This window comes from Hippopotamus amphibius, chromosome 17, assembly GCF_030028045.1.
Source record: "Hippopotamus amphibius kiboko isolate mHipAmp2 chromosome 17, mHipAmp2.hap2, whole genome shotgun sequence".
NCBI lineage: Eukaryota > Metazoa > Chordata > Mammalia > Artiodactyla > Hippopotamidae > Hippopotamus > Hippopotamus amphibius.
Genome location: NC_080202.1, coordinates 35,341,162 through 35,361,215, shown reverse-complemented (window position 1 = coordinate 35,361,215; position 20,054 = coordinate 35,341,162). Strand labels below are relative to the sequence as shown.

At 53.0% G+C, this 20,054-nt stretch overlaps 1 protein-coding gene across 10 annotated transcripts in view; it reads left to right on the top strand.

The window, feature by feature from the left end:
- ABCC3 (ATP binding cassette subfamily C member 3) overlaps positions 1-20,054 on the top strand; it is a 42,617-nt gene that overhangs the window by 19,916 nt on the left and 2,647 nt on the right. The window contains exons 12-30 of one of the 10 annotated variants that reach the window (XM_057713947.1): positions 997-1,200; positions 1,281-1,427; positions 1,843-1,930; positions 2,313-2,379; positions 2,609-2,735; positions 2,817-2,993; positions 6,719-6,886; positions 7,206-7,398; positions 8,356-8,470; positions 8,657-8,804; positions 8,903-9,110; positions 9,363-9,673; positions 10,768-10,967; positions 11,119-11,245; positions 12,288-12,389; positions 14,702-14,848; positions 14,999-15,157; positions 15,731-15,897; positions 18,474-18,668. In XM_057713947.1, coding sequence (XP_057569930.1) covers positions 997-1,200; positions 1,281-1,427; positions 1,843-1,930; positions 2,313-2,379; positions 2,609-2,735; positions 2,817-2,993; positions 6,719-6,886; positions 7,206-7,398; positions 8,356-8,470; positions 8,657-8,804; positions 8,903-9,110; positions 9,363-9,673; positions 10,768-10,967; positions 11,119-11,245; positions 12,288-12,389; positions 14,702-14,848; positions 14,999-15,157; positions 15,731-15,897; positions 18,474-18,668 — 3,050 coding nt within the window. Of the gene's footprint in view, positions 1-996; positions 1,201-1,280; positions 1,428-1,842; positions 1,931-2,230; positions 2,380-2,608; positions 2,737-2,816; positions 2,994-6,718; positions 6,918-7,205; positions 7,399-8,270; positions 8,471-8,656; positions 8,805-8,902; positions 9,111-9,362; positions 9,674-10,767; positions 10,968-11,118; positions 11,430-12,287; positions 12,390-14,701; positions 14,849-14,998; positions 15,158-15,730; positions 15,898-18,473; positions 18,669-20,054 lie in introns of those variants that run through there. The other 9 variants (XR_009049870.1, XR_009049872.1, XR_009049871.1 and 6 more) reach the window with 9 other exon arrangements.

Below are 20,054 nucleotides of genomic sequence, written 5' to 3'. Positions count from 1 at the left end.
TCCAGAATCAGACAGAGCTGGGATTCACACTTGCCTTTTCTGGTCTAATGAGAGTTTCTGCACCCCACGGTGCCGAGTGTGACTAGCCAGTCATTCTGTCCTTTATTTCCAAACATTTATGGACGTCTTGCCTAGCTTCCCACTGTACATAGAGTAAATGACAACCCCCCAGCACCACACACAAGGCCCCTACTTACCTTTCAAGCCCTCACTTCCTGGGATATGGTCAAGTCTCAGCCAGTACGGCCTCTCTTTTCTCCAGATCCCCAAGCTCTGCATCCCTCTGGGCTACCATACACACGGTTCCCTGGTATGCGGTTCACCTGTCCTTGCTTGCCCAGGTCCTCCCTTCCTTCACCTCCCACATAAACTCTTGATTTCCCAGTCACCACCCCATTCTTCTCTCCCAGAATCCTGTTACTCCCATCGGAGTATGCATAATAATTTTTTAAGCATTTATTGGGGTGGTTGTTTGCTTCCTGTCTACCTCTCCTGTCAGACTGTCAGCTTCACGATGGCCAGGGCCTGGAGTTGTTGATCGTTATCTGCCCCAGGTCTAGCACATGGCACAGAGTAGACACGCAGTAAATTGGGATGAGTGAATAAATTGATTTGGCGGGCGTGCTCTGGGTTGGGGGCTGGAAGTAAGGGATCTGTTCCCTCAGGCCCACGTTGATTTGAGGCAGATGCATGCACAGGGCCCCCTATGGGAACGTGCCTAGGAAACCCAGGGACGAGGATGCTGCCTGGGATGGGGCCCTGAGGTTGGGGCCCTGAGGTTGGAGCACTGAGGTTGGAGCTGGATTTGTCCAGCAGAGAAGAGGGGGGGCCAGGCTGGGCGTTGCAGGCTGGGGTGCAGCACAGGCTGGCAGGGAGAAAGGCGGAGGAGTGGTGAGAGTCCGGCTGCTGCGTGTGTGAGTGCAGGGAAGCTGTGAGCCCCTGTGGGTAGAGGTCTGGGGAGGGCCTTGGGGTGTGCACTTTCCACACTGTCCATAGGTAGAGCAAATGAAGTTCAAGGACTCACGCATCAAGCTGATGAGCGAGATCCTGGGTGGCATCAAGGTGCTGAAGCTGTATGCCTGGGAGCCCAGCTTCTTGAAGCAGGTGGAGGGCATCCGGCAGGATGAGCTCCGTCTGATGCGCCGGGCTGCCTACCTCCATGCCACGTCCACCTTCATCTGGATCTGCACCCCCTTCCTGGTGAGGCTCCCCAGCCTGGGCGGCCCGGGCATCTGGACCCCACAGACTGCACGCTGACATCCGCCCCCACTGCTGCCCAGGTGACCCTGACCACCCTCGGGGTGTACGTGTCTGTGGACAAGAACAATGTGCTGGATGCTGAGAAGGCCTTTGTGTCCGTGTCCCTGTTCAACATCTTAAAAATTCCCCTCAACATGCTGCCCCAGCTAATCAGCAACCTGGCCCAGGTAATCCTGGGAAGGGCCTGGGGTTCTGCTGGCGTTCGGGCAGGTGGATGGGGTCACGCAGGGTCAGCGGATCCACAGGGAGTTATTGGAATCAGGGGAGGGCCATCTGGCATTGTGAAGAATTGTTCCAGGCTGAATGAGGTCATTAGAGTCAGGGGCCATTTGGAGTCTGAGGACGTCAGATAGGGTCCCTGGAAACCCAAGATCTGGAGGCAGCCTTCTCTTAGGAATCTGGACCCTGTCTTTGGCAGTGGGAGCCAGCCAAGGCTCAGTCATGGGAGGGGCGCCAGCACCAGCATCTGGGCCCTCAGGGGGCCCAGCCTCACCCAGGAAGTTAGGGACCAGCAAGGGTAAGAGGAGATGTGTGTAGGAAAAGAACAGCTTCCAGGGCTGACTTGCACCCTCCTGCATGCAGACCAGTGTGTCTCTGAAACGGATCCAGCATTTCCTGAGCCAAGACGAACTTGACCCCCAGTGTGTGGAGAGAAAGATCATCACCCCAGGTCTAGAAGCCTCTGCCTGGGCTGCCCTTGCCCCAGCCACTGTTCCAGAAAATTCTCTGTTCCAAGCTTTTAACTTCTCTCTTGTGTCCCCTGGCTTCATCCTCTTTCCCATGTGCTCTCACTCTGTGCTTGCCTTCTTCCTCTTCTGGCTCTTTTCTCTCCTCTCGTCATCCCTCTCCAGGCCTCCCCCATTGCTTTCCTTCCCTAGGGCTCCCCTTGCTCCTCCCCAGGACTTCCTGCCCCCTCGCCCTCGCCACTCCCCCAAGCTTCTTTGCCCTCCCCCTTGGCTCCTTCCCCTAGGACTCTCCACAGCTCTCCGCACCCCAGCATCCTCTCCCCCTTGCTCTGGGCCCCCTGACCCTGCACACCTCTGTCCTCCCAGGCTACGCTGTCACCATACACAATGGCACCTTCACCTGGGCCCAGGACCTGCCACCCACCCTGCACAGGTAACAGCTTCTCCTTCCCTTCTCAGCTGCCTGAAGGGGGCCGAGTTGAGATCAATAGTAGTGCCCAAGCCCACTCTCACTCTGCAGTCTTTGGCCTGGGAAGCAAGAGGAACGTCAGTTTGCCAGGGTGGTGTCTGAAAGGGAGGAGGGCTTGGGTCTCCAGGTGGAAGGTGGGGGACCAAAACCCTGATTCCTCCTGTGACTGGGTTCCTTGTCTCCTGGCTCCCAGCCTAGATATCCAGGTGCCAAAAGGGGCACTAGTGGCTGTGGTAGGGCCTGTGGGTTGCGGGAAGTCCTCCCTGTTGTCTGCCCTGCTGGGAGAGATGGAGAAGCTGGAAGGCAAGGTGTATATGAAGGTGAGAGGGGCAGGGACCCCTGGGAAGGGAAGCTTGGCCAGGCCTTGGGCAAACCCGAAGGTAATCTTCTTCTTTGGCCAGGGCTCCGTGGCCTATGTGCCCCAGCAGGCGTGGATCCAGAACTGCTCTCTTCAGGAAAACGTGCTGTTTGGCCAAGCCCTGAACCCCAAGCGGTACCAACAGGCCCTGGAGGCCTGTGCCCTGCTAGCTGACCTGGAGGTGCTACCTGGTGGGGACCAGACAGAGATTGGAGAGAAGGTACAGGCTCCTATCTCACCCTCTGGGGAGTTAGCACACACAGCTGCCCACCTGCATCAAGCCCAGGTCCATATATGCATTCATTCATTCACACATTCATGTACTATCCTGCCTAGCTCTGTGCTGGGCACTGGGGAAACAGATCTGTTAGCGGGGGAAGCTGACTTGTAGACAGGTAGGGGCTGTAGAATGTCCTGGGGGCCAGGCTGAAGGCCTGTGCCGGGTACTGCGAAGATAGTAAGGGGAGTAGTCTACATAAGGAAAAGCATCACTTTTGAGCTGAATCTTAATAGCTCAGGAATAAGCTCTCATCATTCATCAGATTTTATTACATACCTATTATATGCCAGGCAATATTATACAGTAGTAAATATATGAGACTAAAATCTCTGCTTTCATATGGCTTACATTCTAGTGGGGGAAAGAGATGATAGCAAACCCGTAACATCTATAATATTTGATAAATGCTAAGGGGAAAAAATAAAGCAGGGAAGGGATATAGGAATATGTGCAGGGTTGTATTGTTAGGATGCTTTGGGAAAGCCTCACTGAGAATCAGAGACTTGAACAAAGTGAGGGAGTAGTCCGTATCTGGGAACATGAAGCCCTGTCTGGGACATTTGAGTCAGAGAGAGCAGTAAGTGCAAAGGCCCTGAGGAAGGAGTGTGATTGGGGCATTTAAGGACCAGGAAAAAGAGCAATGTGGATGGAGGGGAATGAGCAGGGATAAGGAGAAGGAGATGAGGTTAGTGAGGTGTCCAGGCAGCCAGGTCACGTAGGGCCTTGAAGGCCACTGTAAGGACTGTGGCTTTTACCAAGAGTGACGGAAAGCCTTTGAAGGTGTGAGGCAAGGGATGGTGGGTGGACTGGCATTCCGGCACGATTTCTGCGACTGGAGGTTAGAAAGGGTGCGGAAGACACAGGGTAGGGTAGAGTCTTGAAGATTTTGATTAAGGTTTTGGCCTTTACCCTGAAAACCATGGGACATCAGTGAAAGTTTTTACTTTTCAATTAATTTATTAAATTTTAATTGTTGCAAAATGTGCATAAAATAAATCTTTAACTTAAAAATCTTTTTAAGTATACAGGTCAGTGGTGTTAAGTACATTCACATTGTTGTACAACCAATCTCCAGAACTCTTTTTATTGTGCCAAACTAAAACTCTATACCCAGTAAACAACAACTTGACTTATCCATTCACCCATCAATGGACACTTGGGTTGCTTCCACCTTTTAGCTCTTGTGACTAATGCTGGTATGAACATGGGTGCGCAAAGATCTTTTCAAAACCCTACTTTCAGTTCTTTTGAGTATAAACCCAGAAGTGGAATTGTAAATCATAATCTTTTTTTTTTATTTTTTGAGGCCCTGCCATACTGTATTCCATAATGGCTGCACCAGTTTGCATTCCCACCAGCAGTACACAAGGACTCCAACAAGGACTCCAACCTCCTGGACAGCACATTGTTTTCTGGGGTGGTTGTTTGGTTTTTGGTTTTTGGTTTTGATAATAGCCATTCTAACGGATGTGAGGTGGTATCTCACTGAGGTTTTGATTTGCATTTCCCAGTGATTAGTAATGTTGAGCATCTTTGCATGTGTTTGTTGGCATTTTGTATATCTTCTCTGGAGAAATGTCTATTCAAGTCCTTTGCCCACATTTAATCACGTTGTTAGGTTTTTTGTTGTTGAGTTGTAGGAGGTCTTTGTATATACTAGATATTAACCCTCATCAGATATATGAGTTGCAAGCATTTTCTCTTATTCTGACGGTTGCCTTTTCACTCTGCTGATTGTGTCCTTTGAGGCACAGAAGTTTTCGATTTGAATATAATCCATTTTTCTATTTTTCCTTTTGTTGCCTGTGCTTTTGGTGTCCTATCCAAAAACTCATTGCCAAGTTCAATGTCATGAAACTTTTCCCTTGCGTTTTCTTCTAAGAGTTTTATATTTTCACATCTATTTTTACATACTCAAGATTTCAGTGTGTATTCCCTCAAAACAAAGACATCCTCTTACATAACTATAGTTGACTTATCAAAATCAAGAAATTTATTGCTAACACAGGATTGTTGTCTAGTTCACTGTCTGACATTTGAAATGTCATCCTTTGTCCCAGTAATGTCTCTTTTGCTTTTTTCTTTCCTGGTGTAGGATCTAAACTCATGGTCAGGAGCTGTGCTTAGCTGTCATATCTCTTCACTCTTCCTCAGTCTGGATGATTCCTCGGTCTTTGCCTTTTAGAACTTCAACACTTTTGAAGAGTACAGCCCAGTTATTTTGTGGAATGTTTCTCAGTTTGAACAGGATCAGATGCAGAGCATATGCTTTTTTTTCGGGGGAGGGGGGACCAAAGAAGTAACATTGTGTCCTTCTTGGTACATCATATAAGGAGGCACGTGATGTTAGTTCATGCCTTACTGACAGTGTTAACTTTGATCTCTTGATTGAGGTGGGATCGTGGTCAGTTTACTATGATGTTGGCCAAATGTTGATTTTGTAACTCCATACCTTCTATAGTTATTAGTTGGCATTCTACTCGAAGAAAGAGCTTTCCTCTCCTTCCCCCTTGTTACTTATTCATTAATTTCTTTATATCAATGTGAGCTCGTGGATTCTTATTTGATTCAATGGGTTATAATCCATTACCATCATTTTGTATCTTGTTGTTCAACTTGTCAGTGAAGAGTTTTAAGCAGGGAGAGGAATTGCATTTTGAAAAGCTGCCCTGGCACAGGAAGCAGTGAGGAGGCGCTCGTGGTGGTCTGGGGAAGTGACACAGGCCTGAGCCTGGCAGTGGCGATGAGAAACTTTTAAGTGGGAGTCCGAGATTATAGGAACCCAGAGTCAACCTCCCCATCTGTGATATAGCTCCTCCTTCCCATCTCTCCTGGACCCACACTGACCTTACACACACGCGCCTGATTTAGTGCCCAGAACATAGTAGCTGGTTGGTTGAATGTAGGCACGTTCACATGTCTCAGTCACTACAGCTTCCACGTCCACCCCTTGCTCCTCAGCAGCTCCAGCTCCCGCCCCACACTTGCTCTCCCCAGGGGTCAGTTTCTCAGGGTACCCCCAAAGAGCTGGGCCTGTTCCAGAGGGAATGAGCAAAGCTGGTGGTAGGAAAGCAGGCTGTACCTCTGGGGTCTGCCCTCTGGGCCCCGCCCTGCTGCTGTGTCCCTTAGTTTCTCATAACAAGTTTAAGGAGCCATCTTTCCTCCCCTCTGGTATGTGAATGATACCAGGGTTGATGATTGTGGGGTGGATGCTGGGTTTCTATCCTTACTTTTGCCCTTAGTAGTTTGGGACCTTGGACAAAGTCATTAACATCTTGGGCTCTAGTTTCTTCACCTAGAAAGTAGGGCTAATGATACCTCCCTGGAAAGACTGACATGAGGACCAAATCGGAAAATTGTTATGAAAGTCATCCGTGAACCACATGGGTGCTGGGAGACTAAAGGTCTGTTAAGGACCTCCTGGGGATTTCCAGCCTCCCAGAGTATGAAGGTGGAAGGCAGGGAAACCAGCTGGGCAGGGAGCAGAATGTCTTCACCTGCCCTAGGAGGACTCCGAGAGCAGCACCCCTTCCTCCATGGTCTTAGAGCTTCCCAGGCAGGACCCGGCATATGAAATGTGAATTTAGAGGTCTGCCTTGCTGAATGGTAATGGACAGAGCTCTTTTCTGCCCAACACACACCTCTCACCTCCCTCCTCCATCCAGGGCATTAACCTGTCTGGGGGCCAGCGTCAGCGGGTCAGTCTGGCCCGAGCTGTTTACAGTGATGCCGACATTTTTTTGCTGGATGACCCACTGTCAGCTGTGGACTCCCATGTGGCCAAGCATATCTTTGACCACGTCATTGGGCCAGAAGGTGTGCTGGCAGGAAAGGTGAGGCCTCCCAGCGGCTGAGGGGGCTCAGGTGAGGTCTAGGGCCACAGGAGAGGACTGGTGGGAGGCCAAGGGGTTCGGGTGAGACCTGGAGGTATGGAGGGCCTTTGGAACGGGAGCATGGGCTGGGCAGTGGGGAGGGGGTTGGGGGCGATGCCGCTCAGGCTCTGAGCCGGCGAGATGGGCGTGGGGTGAGTCCCCGACGGGCCTGCTGATGCTGCCGGCACACAGGTGCCTCACGCGCGCTGCGCGGCCCTGCGCTGGGCCGGGGCTGCGTGCTGAGGGCAGCGGGCGTGACAGCCTGCTACCTCCTCCCCAGACCCGGGTGCTCGTGACGCATGGCATCAGCTTCCTGCCCCAGACGGACTTTGTCATGGTGCTAGCTGACGGGCACGTGTCTGAGGTGGGCACCTACGCAGCCCTGCTGCAGCGCAACGGCGCCTTTGCCAACTTCCTCCGCAACTATGCACCTGATGAGGGCAAGGAACACCAGGAGGCCGACAGCAGGACCGGTATCTGCCATTCCTGGCCCTCGGTATTCCCATGCCCTCCCCGCAGGTCCCCTGTCCTGGAGCCTCTGCGTGTCTCTGGACAGGCCCAGTGTCGTACAAGGGAGGTTCTGGGGAACTGGGACCATCTGTGTGACATCAGAAATCCTCAAGAGGGAAAGTGAACTGGATGGAGTCAAGTGCCTCCTCCTCATCCTCCCTCATGTATCAGAAGGGCTATGGGTCCAGGCCCAGCTTGCACAGCAAGACTGTTTCACAGATGACTTGTTTAGTAAATATGCAAATGCTTGGAAGAGTCATCTATTTATCAACAAATATTTATTGAGCAGTTACTATGTCCAGGCACTCTGCCAGGCCCTGAGACAGCAAGGAACAAGCAGGAACATCCCTGTCCTCGTGAAGCATGTTGAGACCCCCCTTGTCTTCTGGTCCCGGCTCCCCAAGCCCAGGCCCCGGGCTGGCTCACAGGCCTTCTCCTGGGCTTTCTTGCTTACTTCCGTATGTGCAGCTAACGGGTCTCGAGCATTTACTGAGGGCTATGCCCCTTGCAGACTCTTGACACACATTCTTTCCTTCAATCCTCATGATGACACGATGAAATAGGTACTGTTAGTATCCCCATCTTACATGCCGGCCTAAAGTCATGCGGTGAGGAAGTGGGATTTAAGATCAGCCAGTCTAGAGCCCAAGCTCCCGACCCTTATATTTGAATCCCCTTCTACGTAGTCCCTGATGGGCAGCTTTTCTTCCTGTCTAACCTAAGTCTTTCTTGTCACCCTTTTTTTTTTCCTAGCACGAAATTCATCACTTATTTCTATTGTTGTTCTTGCTGCCCTTTCAGTCCCTCTCATCTTCCCTCTGGCTTGTCCATTCAGGCCTCTTCATCGGCGTGGGATTGGGGGACATCAGGGGCTTGCGGGGTGAGCTCGCCAACCTCTCCCTTCTGCCTCCCCACTGCAGCCTTGGAGGACAAAGAGGATGAGGAGGTGCTGCTGGTGGAAGACACGCTCAGCAATCACACAGACCTGGCGGACGATGAGCCGGTGACATACGAGGTCCAGAAGCAGTTTATGAGGTGAGCTCCTGAGGGCTCTCGGCCCCCAGGAGACGGGGTCAGGGCTCCCAAGCCCTGCCGGGGGCGCAGGTGGGCATTCTCCCTGACACACCCCAGGCCTCTGGCTGCGGCCGGAGCCTCCTCCCGGGCTCCGTCTGTGGCTATGCTGGAGGCCTCCTCTCTGGGCCTGATCAGCTGCCTCCACAGACAGCTGAGTACCATGTCCTCGGAAGGAGAGGGCCAGGGTCGGCCTGTGCCCAGGAGGCGCCTGGGTGTGGCAGAAAAGGTAGTGCAGACAACAGAGGCAAAGGCAAGCCACGCGCTGACCCAGGAGGAGAAGGCGGAGATGGGCACTGTGAGTAGGGTGGATGAGGAGTGCTGGAGAGGGTGGGCAGGCCCCTAGCAGTCCCGGGGCTCACAGGAGTCCTCTGTCCGACCGCTGTGGCCATACAGGTGAAGCTGAGCGTGTACTGGGATTACGCCAAGGCTGTGGGGCTCTTTACCACACTGGTCATCTGTCTGCTGTACGCGGGTCAAAGTGCAGCTGCCATTGGGGCCAACGTGTGGCTCAGTGCCTGGACCGATGAGGCTGTGGTGAACGGCCAGCAGAACAACACCTCCCAGAGGCTGGGTGTCTATGCCGCCTTGGGAATTCTGCAAGGTGAGCCTGCAGAGATGCTAGAAGGGGCTACAGTGGCCCCGCCCTCATCTCTGGGCTGCTGGGTCCCCCAAACCACACCCTTGCCTCTGAATCTCTCTCCACCGTCACAGCCAACGACTCCCTACCCCCCTTGCAGTCCGCCTGCCTCTGAGCCTGCTTAGTTCACTGCAGCCAGCCCCCATCGCGGAACCTTCCCCTGCACGCCCGCCACCTGGCCCAGGTGAACGAGCGCCGCTACGCCTCCTCCAACAGGGCTCCTGGTGATGCTGTCAGCCATCACGATGGCGGTGGGCGGTGTCCAGGCTGCACGCTTGCTTCACCAGGCACTGCTGCACAACAAGATGCGCTCGCCGCAGTCCTTCTTCGATACGACGCCCTCAGGCCGCATCCTCAACCGCTTCTCAAAGGACATCTACGTCATCGATGAGGTTCTGGCTTCCACCATCCTCATGCTGCTGAACGCCTTCTTCAATTCCATCTCCACCCTCGTGGTCATCGTGGCCAGCACACCACTCTTCGCTGTGGTCATCGTGCCTTTGGCTGTCCTCTACTTCTTTGTGCAGGTGTGCCCTGAGTGGGTGGGTGTGGCTTTTAGTGAGCATGGCCGTTGTGTGGGTGGGGCTCTCTTGGAGCCGCTGGTGGCGGGATGTAGAAGGGGCCAGGCCCCGCAGCTTCACAGCTGGATTTGGTTCAGTAAATAGCTCTCTGAAACTCATTTTCCTCACCTGTAGGATACAATCAGAGAACCTACCTCATAGAGTTGTTGATAGGATAAAATGTAAATTGTGACTGGCCCTTCTAAATTGTGCTGCGTATTTTTTAATAAAATATGGTCAACAGTTTGAGACACATTATCCTTCCCTTCTTTTTAGATATATCTAAACTTACATATGTATATATGTTTTTAACATAGACAAGTTGATAACATTCAGATACAGCTAACTGTGAAAGGCATTTGTGTTGCTGAGCCCCTGTCCTGCCATTAATTAATCAGTTGATGAAGGTACCCCACAGGTGACTGGAAGCTCAAGCCTCTGTGTGAGGACTGTGACCTGGGCTGCACTCTGTGCTGGGACAGGGAACTCTCAGTTGCACACCCTACGTGACCCTGGCCATCTTGGGGCCCAGAGTGTAGAGGATGGAAGCTGGAGGCAGAACTGTGTGTTTGTGGGGCTGAAGTTTAAACAACCAGGGGGAGGGGTGAGGAGAGGCTCTTCAAGGAAAAGAATACAAAATTATCTTATTTTTGCAAAGTTTGCAAAATTTTGATTGTGTGAACACATTGCTAGGGCCTCTAAGTGGAGATAGGCATAGTCACTGATTTAGGAGGCAAAGCAAAGTCAGTGCAATAATCCAGGCCCCCACAGAGGTGAGGGGTCAGGAGCTGAGGGGGAATCAGGTAAGGCTTCGTGGACAAAGTGGCCTGGGAGAGTGAGCAGAGCTGACTCTTTCCCTCTGCAGACGGCAAGGGTGGGATGCGTTCGTGGAGCCATATCAGGCCCCCAAGTCTTGGGCTCTTCAGGGCGGGGGAAGGGAGCAAGGTCTTACAGGGCAGTGGGACTGACGGGGAGGCAGCTCAGATGGGTCTGGAGGGCATGCTGGACTGAGTTGGGGTTCCACGGTCCTGACCCCAAGCTCTTTCTCCATCCTCCGTCAGCGCTTCTATGTGGCTACGTCACGGCAACTGAAGCGGCTGGAATCTGTCAGCCGTTCACCCATATACTCCCACTTTTCGGAGACGGTGACTGGTTCCAGCGTCATCCGGGCCTACGGCCGCAGCCAGGACTTCAAGGCCATCAATGATGCTAAGGTAGACACCAACCAGAGGAGCTGCTACCCCTACATCGCCTCCAACAGGTCAGAAGCCACTCCCTCAGCCCCTGCTCCCCGTGAGTTTCCACCAGGGTCTCTGGGGGAGAGACCCTGGTGTTCTGGGTCGAGCCCCTCCTTCCCCTAAACGGCCCCCTTCCTGCCTCTGCCCCATGTCTTCCTTGCCTGAGCCCCACAGGTGGCTGGGGATCCGAGTGGAGTTCGTGGGCAACTGTGTTGTGCTCTTCGCTGCACTCTTTGCTGTGACTGGGAGAAGCAGCCTGAGTCCGGGGCTGGTGGGCCTGTCTGTGTCCTATGCCCTGCAGGTAGGTAGAGGTCCGGGCCCCGGGGCAGGGCCACCACTGGAGCAGAGGCCACACAGGTTTCACAAGCATCTCCTGAGCACCTCGCTCTGCCCAAGTGGGGGCCAGCGGCAGGTTCTGCTCCGCGGCCTGTGAGCTCCCAGTCAAGCGTGGAGTCACTTTCACCAGCGGGGGATGGTGCTGCGGGGTGCGTGGATCTTAGTGGAGGAAAGAGGGAAATGTTGTAAGAGCCCAGGGGAGGTCTCCCCCTGGGAGTGTTAGAGGAATTATCTTGGAGCTTGGCCCCAAGAGACAAATAGACTTTGCCCTGCCTGCACAAGCTCTAGAGGTCAACCCTGACAGGGTCCTGGGGCAGGGACGTGGAGAGCTAGAATACACCTCATTCCACAGCCCTGCGGAGAAAGTACACGGAGCAGGTAATGCGCCTGGGCAGGTCACCCTGATATCAGCCTGTATTGTCAAAGGGTTAAGTAACTGCAGATGGAAATTTTGTGAAGCAGATCCCATTTGCAATGCCTCAGGTGACTCAAGTCTTGAATGTTCTGGTAAATAAAGGACAATCCAGACAGGTCGCTCTTCTCCAGCTTTAATGTGCACATGAGTCACCTGGGGATCTGAAACTGTAGCTTCTGATACTACAGACCTGGGGCTCTGCGTCCTCTGTCAAGACTCTCTGATTCACAAAGTGTGGTCCAAGGACCAATTGCATCCACATCATCTGTGAGCTTGTTAGAAATGTAGACTCTTGCGTCCCACCACAAACCTACTGAATCAGAAGCTACATTGTAACGAGATTCCCTGGGAAATCTTTCTTGTGCATATGAAGTTTAAGAAACACTGGGCTGGGTGGCCTTCTGTTAAGTCTGTACTGTCACTGCCTGAGCTACAGCTGTGGTGAGAGCCCCAGGTGGCACAGGTGTGGGTTTGTCCAGGCCCACCTGGGTCATAGCTGGGGTAGGAGCATAATCAAGGAGTCTGAGCTCCTCCCAAAGCCACTTCAAGGGGAGGAGAGATTGCCCACTTATGACCCAGTCCCTCTCGCTAGGTGACGTTGGCTCTGAACTGGATGATACGAACGATTTCAGACTTGGAGTCTAATATTGTGGCCGTGGAGAGAGTCAAGGAGTACTCTAAGACAGAGACCGAGGTGGGTACGGGATGAGCCTGAGGCAGGGAGGGGAGCTTGGTGGCCCACCATCCCTACACGTCCAGGCCAGCTGTTCAGGTGGCTCTTCATTCATTCATTCAACCCTTCTTGAGTGTCAACCAGAGGCCTATGTGAAGAGGGGTAGAGCAAGACGGGGTCTGCCCTCAAGCAGTTCCTGATGTAGCGGGAGATGACAGCTCCCGTGTTCCTAGCCCTGTTGGTCACAGTACTTTGTCCTCCCTCGGACCCGCCCCCCTCTTCCCGTGCCCTGCCTCTGTCCCTCTGTCCATGAGCTCATCCAGCCTGGGTTCTATGCTCCACCAGTGCCAACACCCTCAACTCCCTTGCCCTTCTCTCTCTCAGTCGCCCTCACCCCATTTGGGTCCATCTGCCAACCTTCTGCATGCCGGAGCTCAGCTGCTAAAACATTGCTGGGGAAAAATCACAGATTTTACTTCATGTTTATAACCACACACCACTTCTGGGTATTCCTATTTTGCTTCTCCAAGAAGCATGTGTTCCCAGTTTCAGAAAGTTCTGTTTCGACCATTCTCTTTCCTTAAAACCCCCACATCCCCTTCTCCCTGTGCTCAGCCATCAACCTTGCCTACCATTTCAATGAGAAAATAGGTGATAAGGTGTGAACTCCCTCAGCCTCCCTGCCTCAGACTTTCAAATCTGCCTGTGTCCCTTTCACTTTCTTCCTTTCTCTTTTAACAGGAAATGTCCCTTCTCATTTCAAAGGCCACTCCCTCTACTTTTCACATGGCCACCCAAGGACTTCACTTCCTCAATTACACCCTCCGTCTGCTACATCACCCACCTTGCTCCCTCTGTTGGATGATTCCCATCCACACACACAAATAGGCTCTTGTAGCTTCCATTCTAGACACTCAAACCAACCCTCCATCTCCCCTGTCCCTATGTCTCATTTCTCTGCTCTCCTTTGTTGTGAAGCTGGCTTTAAAGTATGGTCCACAGGTGCTCTCCCCACTGCCTCATCACCCTGTAGCCTGGCTTCTGGCCCTATCACTCCACTGAACCCACTCACCAATGACTTCCCTGCTTTCAGACCTAGGGACACTTTTCTGTTCTCATCTAATTCACCCTCTTCGCAACATTCAGACAAAATAGCCCTTTGTTCCTTCTTGGAAAGCACTTCATGGCTTTTGTGACCCGAGCTCCTGCCCTGTCAGCCCCCACTGAGTCCCTATGCCACCTGTTCCTCCCAACCTGGCCTCTCTTGCCCCTGGGGCCCCCATCTACCCCTATATTCCCCAGGCATCCCCTGTCATCCCTGCATCCCCCGTTCTCTGGGACCTTCAAATTCTCCCTCTTCATGCCTAGCCTTCCCATTTGCCCTGTCTACACACGTGATCCTGTCTCCACATCCTCAAAAATTCTGCCCCCAGCCCTGCTGCCCATTTTTTGACACCCCCTCAAGAAAGTGGTCTATCTATACTGGCTTCTTTGCTTTTTGACTGCTGGCAGTCTGACACCCCACCCCATTTCAAAACACCCCCCCCCCACACCCCAAACAGCAGCAGAGAGATCCTTTAAAAACACACCAAATCACATTATCCCTTTGTGCATGGTCCTACATCTTCCTCAGGATAAAAAAAACCACAGTCCTTAAAATGGCCTGCAAAGCCCTAAATGATGGGGCCATCCACTACCTGTCTGCTACCTCTTACCTTTGTCATTGTGCTCCAGAACACACCTGGAGGTATTTGCACTTGTTGTTTCCTCTGTCTGGCATGCCCGTGCCCCAGATATCTACTTGTCTTGTTCCTTCACCTCCTTCAGGTCTTTATTTAAATATCACCTCCTCCAGGAAGCCTTCCCTGACCACCCTGTATAGAACAGCAACACCAGACACTTATCCACACTCCTCATCATCTGACAATATGTAGACTTACTTATTTGTCAATTTTATGCCCCCCTAGACTAGGATGTAAGTCTCACGGGGACAAGGACTTGGTCTTGTTCACCATTGTGATTCCACTACCTGTTACAGAGTAGCCACTCAGTAATAAAGAATGGTGAAAAGGGCCAGTGGGAGGGGCCGCTTAGGGGCGTGGGGCATGAGGGGAGTAGGGCAGGGCAGAGTTCTGTGGGGAATAACATCAGAGGGATAAAGAATCCTTGAACTGCAAGGTTGGGCCACATGAGCACGAGAGGCTCCCCGCCAGCATCCCTGGCGGGTGAGGATGGCAGGCGCCTGGGGAGAGAGGCACACTGAAGGTGGGAGATGGCTGGGCTGGGGAAGAGGTGCCCCTCTGATGCAGACCCTGTCTTCCCCTGGCGGCCAGGCCCCCTGGGTGGTGGAGGGTAGCCGCCCACCCGCGGGCTGGCCATCGCACGGTAAGGTGGAGTTCCGGAATTACTCTGTGCGCTACCGGCCGGGCCTGGAGCTGGTGCTGAAGGACTTGAGTCTGCAAGTGCATGGTGGCGAGAAGGTGCGCATGGGGCGGGTTTGTGCCTGGGGAGCGTGGGTCTGTGGGACAGCAGGGGCCTAGCCCAGAGATCTGCTCGGCTTCCCAGGGGAGTCGTGGAGACAGCCCTGCTGACCCCCCAGCCTCTCCCTGATGGCCCCCCACTGCCTGCAGGTGGGGATCGTGGGCCGCACTGGGGCCGGCAAATCCTCCATGACCCTCTGCCTGTTCCGCATCCTGGAGGCTGCGGAAGGCGAAATCCTCATCGACGGCCTCAATGTGGCCGACATCGGGCTCCATGACCTGCGTTCTCAGCTGACCATTATCCCCCAGGTACCAGCCTGGCATGGCCTGGCCACACTGACCAGGCCCCACCCCTGTTCTGTAGTTTGAGGTTCAAGACTGGGACCTCTCTCTGGGAGGCTGGAGAGCAGGACAGCAGGAACAGAGCCACAGAGTGGCCACCTGTCGTGGGTCTGGTAGGGTCAGATGTCTCTTACCCAGTAAGACCCTGTCCTCTAACCTTTTGGGCCAGCAGAACCCCAGGCCCCTCCACACACCCCACCCCAGAGGCATTCGAGCCTGGTCTCCTGGTTACACGGCTCTGAATTACACTTCACTTTTTCTGGCTCCTCTGGGGTATTTTTTTCTGCCGACTGGACACCTTGGAGTCAGATTAGCGGCTCAGGTTTCTCCTTTAGTGGAGGACTTTGGGTTGGCAAAGCTGAGGTTTATCACTTCCCCCACAGGCATCTTCTATCTCTTTGGCCATTGCCGCCCTCCTGGAGGGCTAGGGACAGAGTGGGAATGCTGCCACCTCAATCCCTTTCTTGTTCCCTGGCCTTGGGGCCCATGACTCCTATGGGGCCTGAGCCGTCTTCCTCTGATGCCATGCTTTGTCCCCAGGACCCCATCTTGTTCTCGGGGACCCTGCGCATGAACCTGGACCCCTTTGGCAATTACTCAGAGGAAGACATGTGGCGAGCCTTGGAGCTGTCCCACCTGCACACGTTTGTGAGCTCCCAGCCGGCCGGCCTGGACTTCCAGTGCTCCGAGGGCGGGGAGAATCTCAGGTAACAGCTGGGAATGGGTGGGTCAGTAATAGCACTCTGCTGAACTAGAGGATCTAGCATCAAATGATACCAAATGCAGGCCAGCCCCCTCCGGCCCTCCCCACTCCAGCCTCCTCCAGCCCTCCCACTCCCATCTCAGCCGGCGTGAACGCAAGGGGCGCTGTCTTGTATTGAGCATATTCTGTGTGTCAGGCACTGTGCACTACTTCATTGACTCCTCACACAAGCCCCAGAGAAACTGAGACAGGGCCAGAGCCACACAGCTGGGAGATTCCAAAGCCGTAACCGGTCCTCTCTTATGTGATTGTCAGTGCTACGCTTGGCCTGAGAAGGGGGGTGTGGACTGAACCTGTGGAGCAGATAAGAGGAAATCTACAGAGCTTTAGAGAAGTCTTATATATTTTCCAAGGAGGATGCAGTTTTGTCTGTGGTTTAGAAGTGGGCAAAGTGAGCTCTCCAGGCCTTTCTTTGCTTCCTTATAGCCCCAGGTTTTATATCCCCAGTTGCTGGGCCACGTATTAGGGAGGGCCGGAGTCACTTCTTACAGAGTCTAAAGCCTTGAGATACTTATACCTGTTAGCTGTGTGATTTGGAGCAAATTTGTTAACCTCTCTGTGCCTTCTTTGCCTTCACTCTAAAAGGAGTATGGGATAATAATAACAGTCCCATATCTTTTAGCACTACGCCGCCCAATAAAAATATACTATGATCCACATAGGTGTAATTAAAATGTCTAGTACCCACATTAGGAAAAGAAAGAGATGAAATAAATTTTGTGTATTTTATTTAGCCCAATATATCTACAATATTATCATTTCAAATTGTAATTGATATAAAAGCTATTATGGATATTCTGCATTTTTTCTAGTGTAAGATCCCGTGTGTATTTTTATTACAGCCATCTCAGTTCAGACTTGCCACATTTCAAGTGGTCTGCAGTCACATGTGGCTAGTGGCCATCACTTGGACAGAGCAGTCTTAGGGTTATCGTGATGAAATGGAAAGCACTTAAACTGGATACGCTCCTGAGAAATTTAGCTATTCTTATTATTCTGCTCAGTGCATACCTACGGACTGGACTCTCTCCAGACAAAACAAAAACAAAAACAAAAACCTGTATGTTTGCTCAGCTCTTAATAGTGTTCAAGGCGCTTTGGCCTCTACTGTCTCCTTTAATCTTTTTCTCTCTTTTTTTTTTTTTTTTTTTTTTTTTTTTTTAGAGCATAGGCTCAGTAGTTGTGGCGCACAGGCTTAGTTGCTCTGTGGCATGTGGGATCTTCCTGGAGCAGGGATCGAACCCGTGTTCCCTGCATTGGCAGGCGGATTCTCAACCACTGTGCCACCTAGGAAGCCCTCTCCTTTAATCTTTATTGTAGTCCTGTGGGCCAGAAATGAAGCTCCGAAGTATAAAATTATTTGCCCAAAGCTGCTCAGCTAGCAAGAGGTGGGGCAAGGACTCAAGGAAGTGGGAGCTTTTGTCCTAAAACTTTCCTTGCTGCACCATAGCCACGGGTGGGACGCCGCCACCTCCCCTGGCAGCCTGGTAAGAATGAATGTGCACAGTACCCGGATTTCACTTACACAACCACGTCGGGGGTGGCTGGCGGACAAGCCCAGGCTTTCAGACCCTGCGCCCCATAGCTGTGTTTTGGTCTGTCCTCCTATCCGTGCTTGCCATCAGCACCTCTCCCCAGAGCATCCCCTCCATCCCCACATCCACTCCCCTCCTCCCTCACTGAGTTTGTAGCCACTCTAAGTATAACCTGTATCCTGTGCCAGTCCCACCATCAATCAGCCCTGAGTTCTATCTGGCGGCTCATTCTGCTGCCAGAACCTTCATTAGTTGCGGGAATAGGCCAGGGAGAGAGCCTGGCCTTCACTCGGGCTGTAGTGACTCACCCCTTTAGGAAGGGCTGAGGTATTTGTCCTTGGGTGTGGGGGTGCTGCAGCCTCTGTGGTTGGGAACACAGCCGGCTTTGTTCGTTAGCTCTAGATTCCAAGGCAGGAGGCTGAAGGCATGCATTCTGCCCCTCCTCCACCTCCCCAGTGACCAGACACGGGAAGCCCCCCATATCCTCCTCTGCCCTGTCCCTTCTTTGTTCCCACAACAGAACCCTGACCTGTATTCCCCATGGGGGCGAGAGATGCCTGAATTGTGTGATATTAGGCTCAGCAAGATGTGTGCAAATATCCAAGAGGAGTCATTTAAGTGTGTATTACTAAGGTGTAAATGACTGATTAGATTGAAGCAGAGAAACATGGTGACACAGATTGAGGAGCAAGGATAGGGAAGAAAGCACAGAAAGAGGAGGCCAGGGCTGCCAGAGACAGACTTGGAATGTCACAACGTTGTTAAGCCCTGGCTCTACCCTCAAGGCCCCTCGTTATCCCTGTGGGGTCCAGACCTCAACTCTGTGTTCCAGGAGGACTGGGCTAAGGCAGAAATGGGAGAGGTTACACTGAGAGCCAGCCCTGTGCTATTGGGAAGGAGTGGAGGCAGGAAGAGTTTGGGGAGTGAGGCCTGGGGGCAGGTTGGGGGCACCCTGCTGGAGATGCCTCGCTTTCCCCATGTTCAGCGTGGGCCAGCGGCAGCTCGTGTGCCTGGCCAGAGCCCTGCTCCGCAAGAGTCGCGTCCTGGTTTTAGATGAGGCCACAGCCGCCGTCGACCTGGAGACTGATGACCTCATCCAGGCTACCATCCGTACCCAGTTTGAGACCTGCACGGTGCTGACCATTGCACATCGGCTCAATACCATCATGGACTACACCAGGTAGGGCCCTGGAATCCAAGCAGGGAGGGACCTGGAGGGGTCACCTGGGCTGTGGGGAAGTGGCAGGCAGGTTAAGGTTATCTGGATATGTGGATATGGGAGCCTCATGGGATTGTCTAAGTTTTAGGGGGGGCAGAACGGTGTGGGTTACCTGGGCACTGGGGGCACAGTGATGCTTTCTGAGACACAAGGGACACTTAGGGGTCACCAACATGTGGGAAAGGGGCACACTGGGGTTCCTTAGGCATGGTCCACTTCCTCCCCACCCCCAGTGCTGTGAGGTGAGGGGGACTGGATCCTTCATGACAAATCCCGTCACTTCCTGAGCACCGTTTCTAGAGCGCCCACGTGGCCATGGCTTCATTTGCGCCTCATTTCCACCCTGTGAGGTGGGCGTACAGAGCAGGAAGCCACTGAGGAAAGACACACAATGCTTGGGTCCCTGTCTCGGTGGGATGGACCCTGACAGCACCATGTGGAGTAGACGCTTTGTTGTGGGAAAGCAGAGGGCAAGTCCCAAGCTTGGCTCTGCTGCTGACTGCTGCATGACCTTGGGCAACTCCCAAAGCTTCATAAACCTCTCCCTCAGAGTCGTTTTAAGGAGTCAATGACGTAAAGCGTTAAAAGTACGGGTAATCCTCAAGATGTTCATTTCCTCCCTAGCCCCTTACTGTAATTCTCCCTAGAACCAGCTTCTCCAAGGATCAGGGACGGAGCCTTGCTCTTGGTATCTTATGGCTTTGTTGGGGAGGCAGCTCATTCAGCCAAAAGGAAAAAAAACGTAACCTAGTCCCTCACTGTGGCTGATGTCAAGGTGTGGTGCCAGAGGACAGGGGAGGGGCTGGGTGACTCAGAAGCCTGATGGAAGCAAGCTGGTGCTGGCCTGCCAGGCTGGCTCCCTTGGAGACACGAGGGCTCAAAGTGAGGAAGAGGCAGGAGGCTGCAACGAATCTGTACTGAAGGAGCACGGTGGGAGTACACCAACAAGGCTTCATTCACAAAGCAAACACCTGCAGGGCGTGGGGAGGTGGGGAGATACACAGACGGGGCAATGGGCAGAGCTTGTCCCTCTCTCAGAAGTGTCCCCACACAGCTCCCAGGGGCTTGGGAACCAAGTTGACACTGCCTGATGCTACTGTCCGTTCCATCCCGACCATACCCCCTACTCTCCACTCCCATCCAGGATCCCACTGGGAGAAGGGAGGGTGGGCAGGGAGGCCTGGGCCCTGGGCCCAGACAAGGGAAAGGGCTGGACTGGGAAGATCTCTTCCCAGGCCTAACTGAAAATGGTTTACACCAGCAGCCCTGAGGAGCGAAAACTTGAACTGACCTTGGGGGTTGAGAGTTCAGTCATTTGAGTGGGGCAGGCAGAAATTAATCAAATAA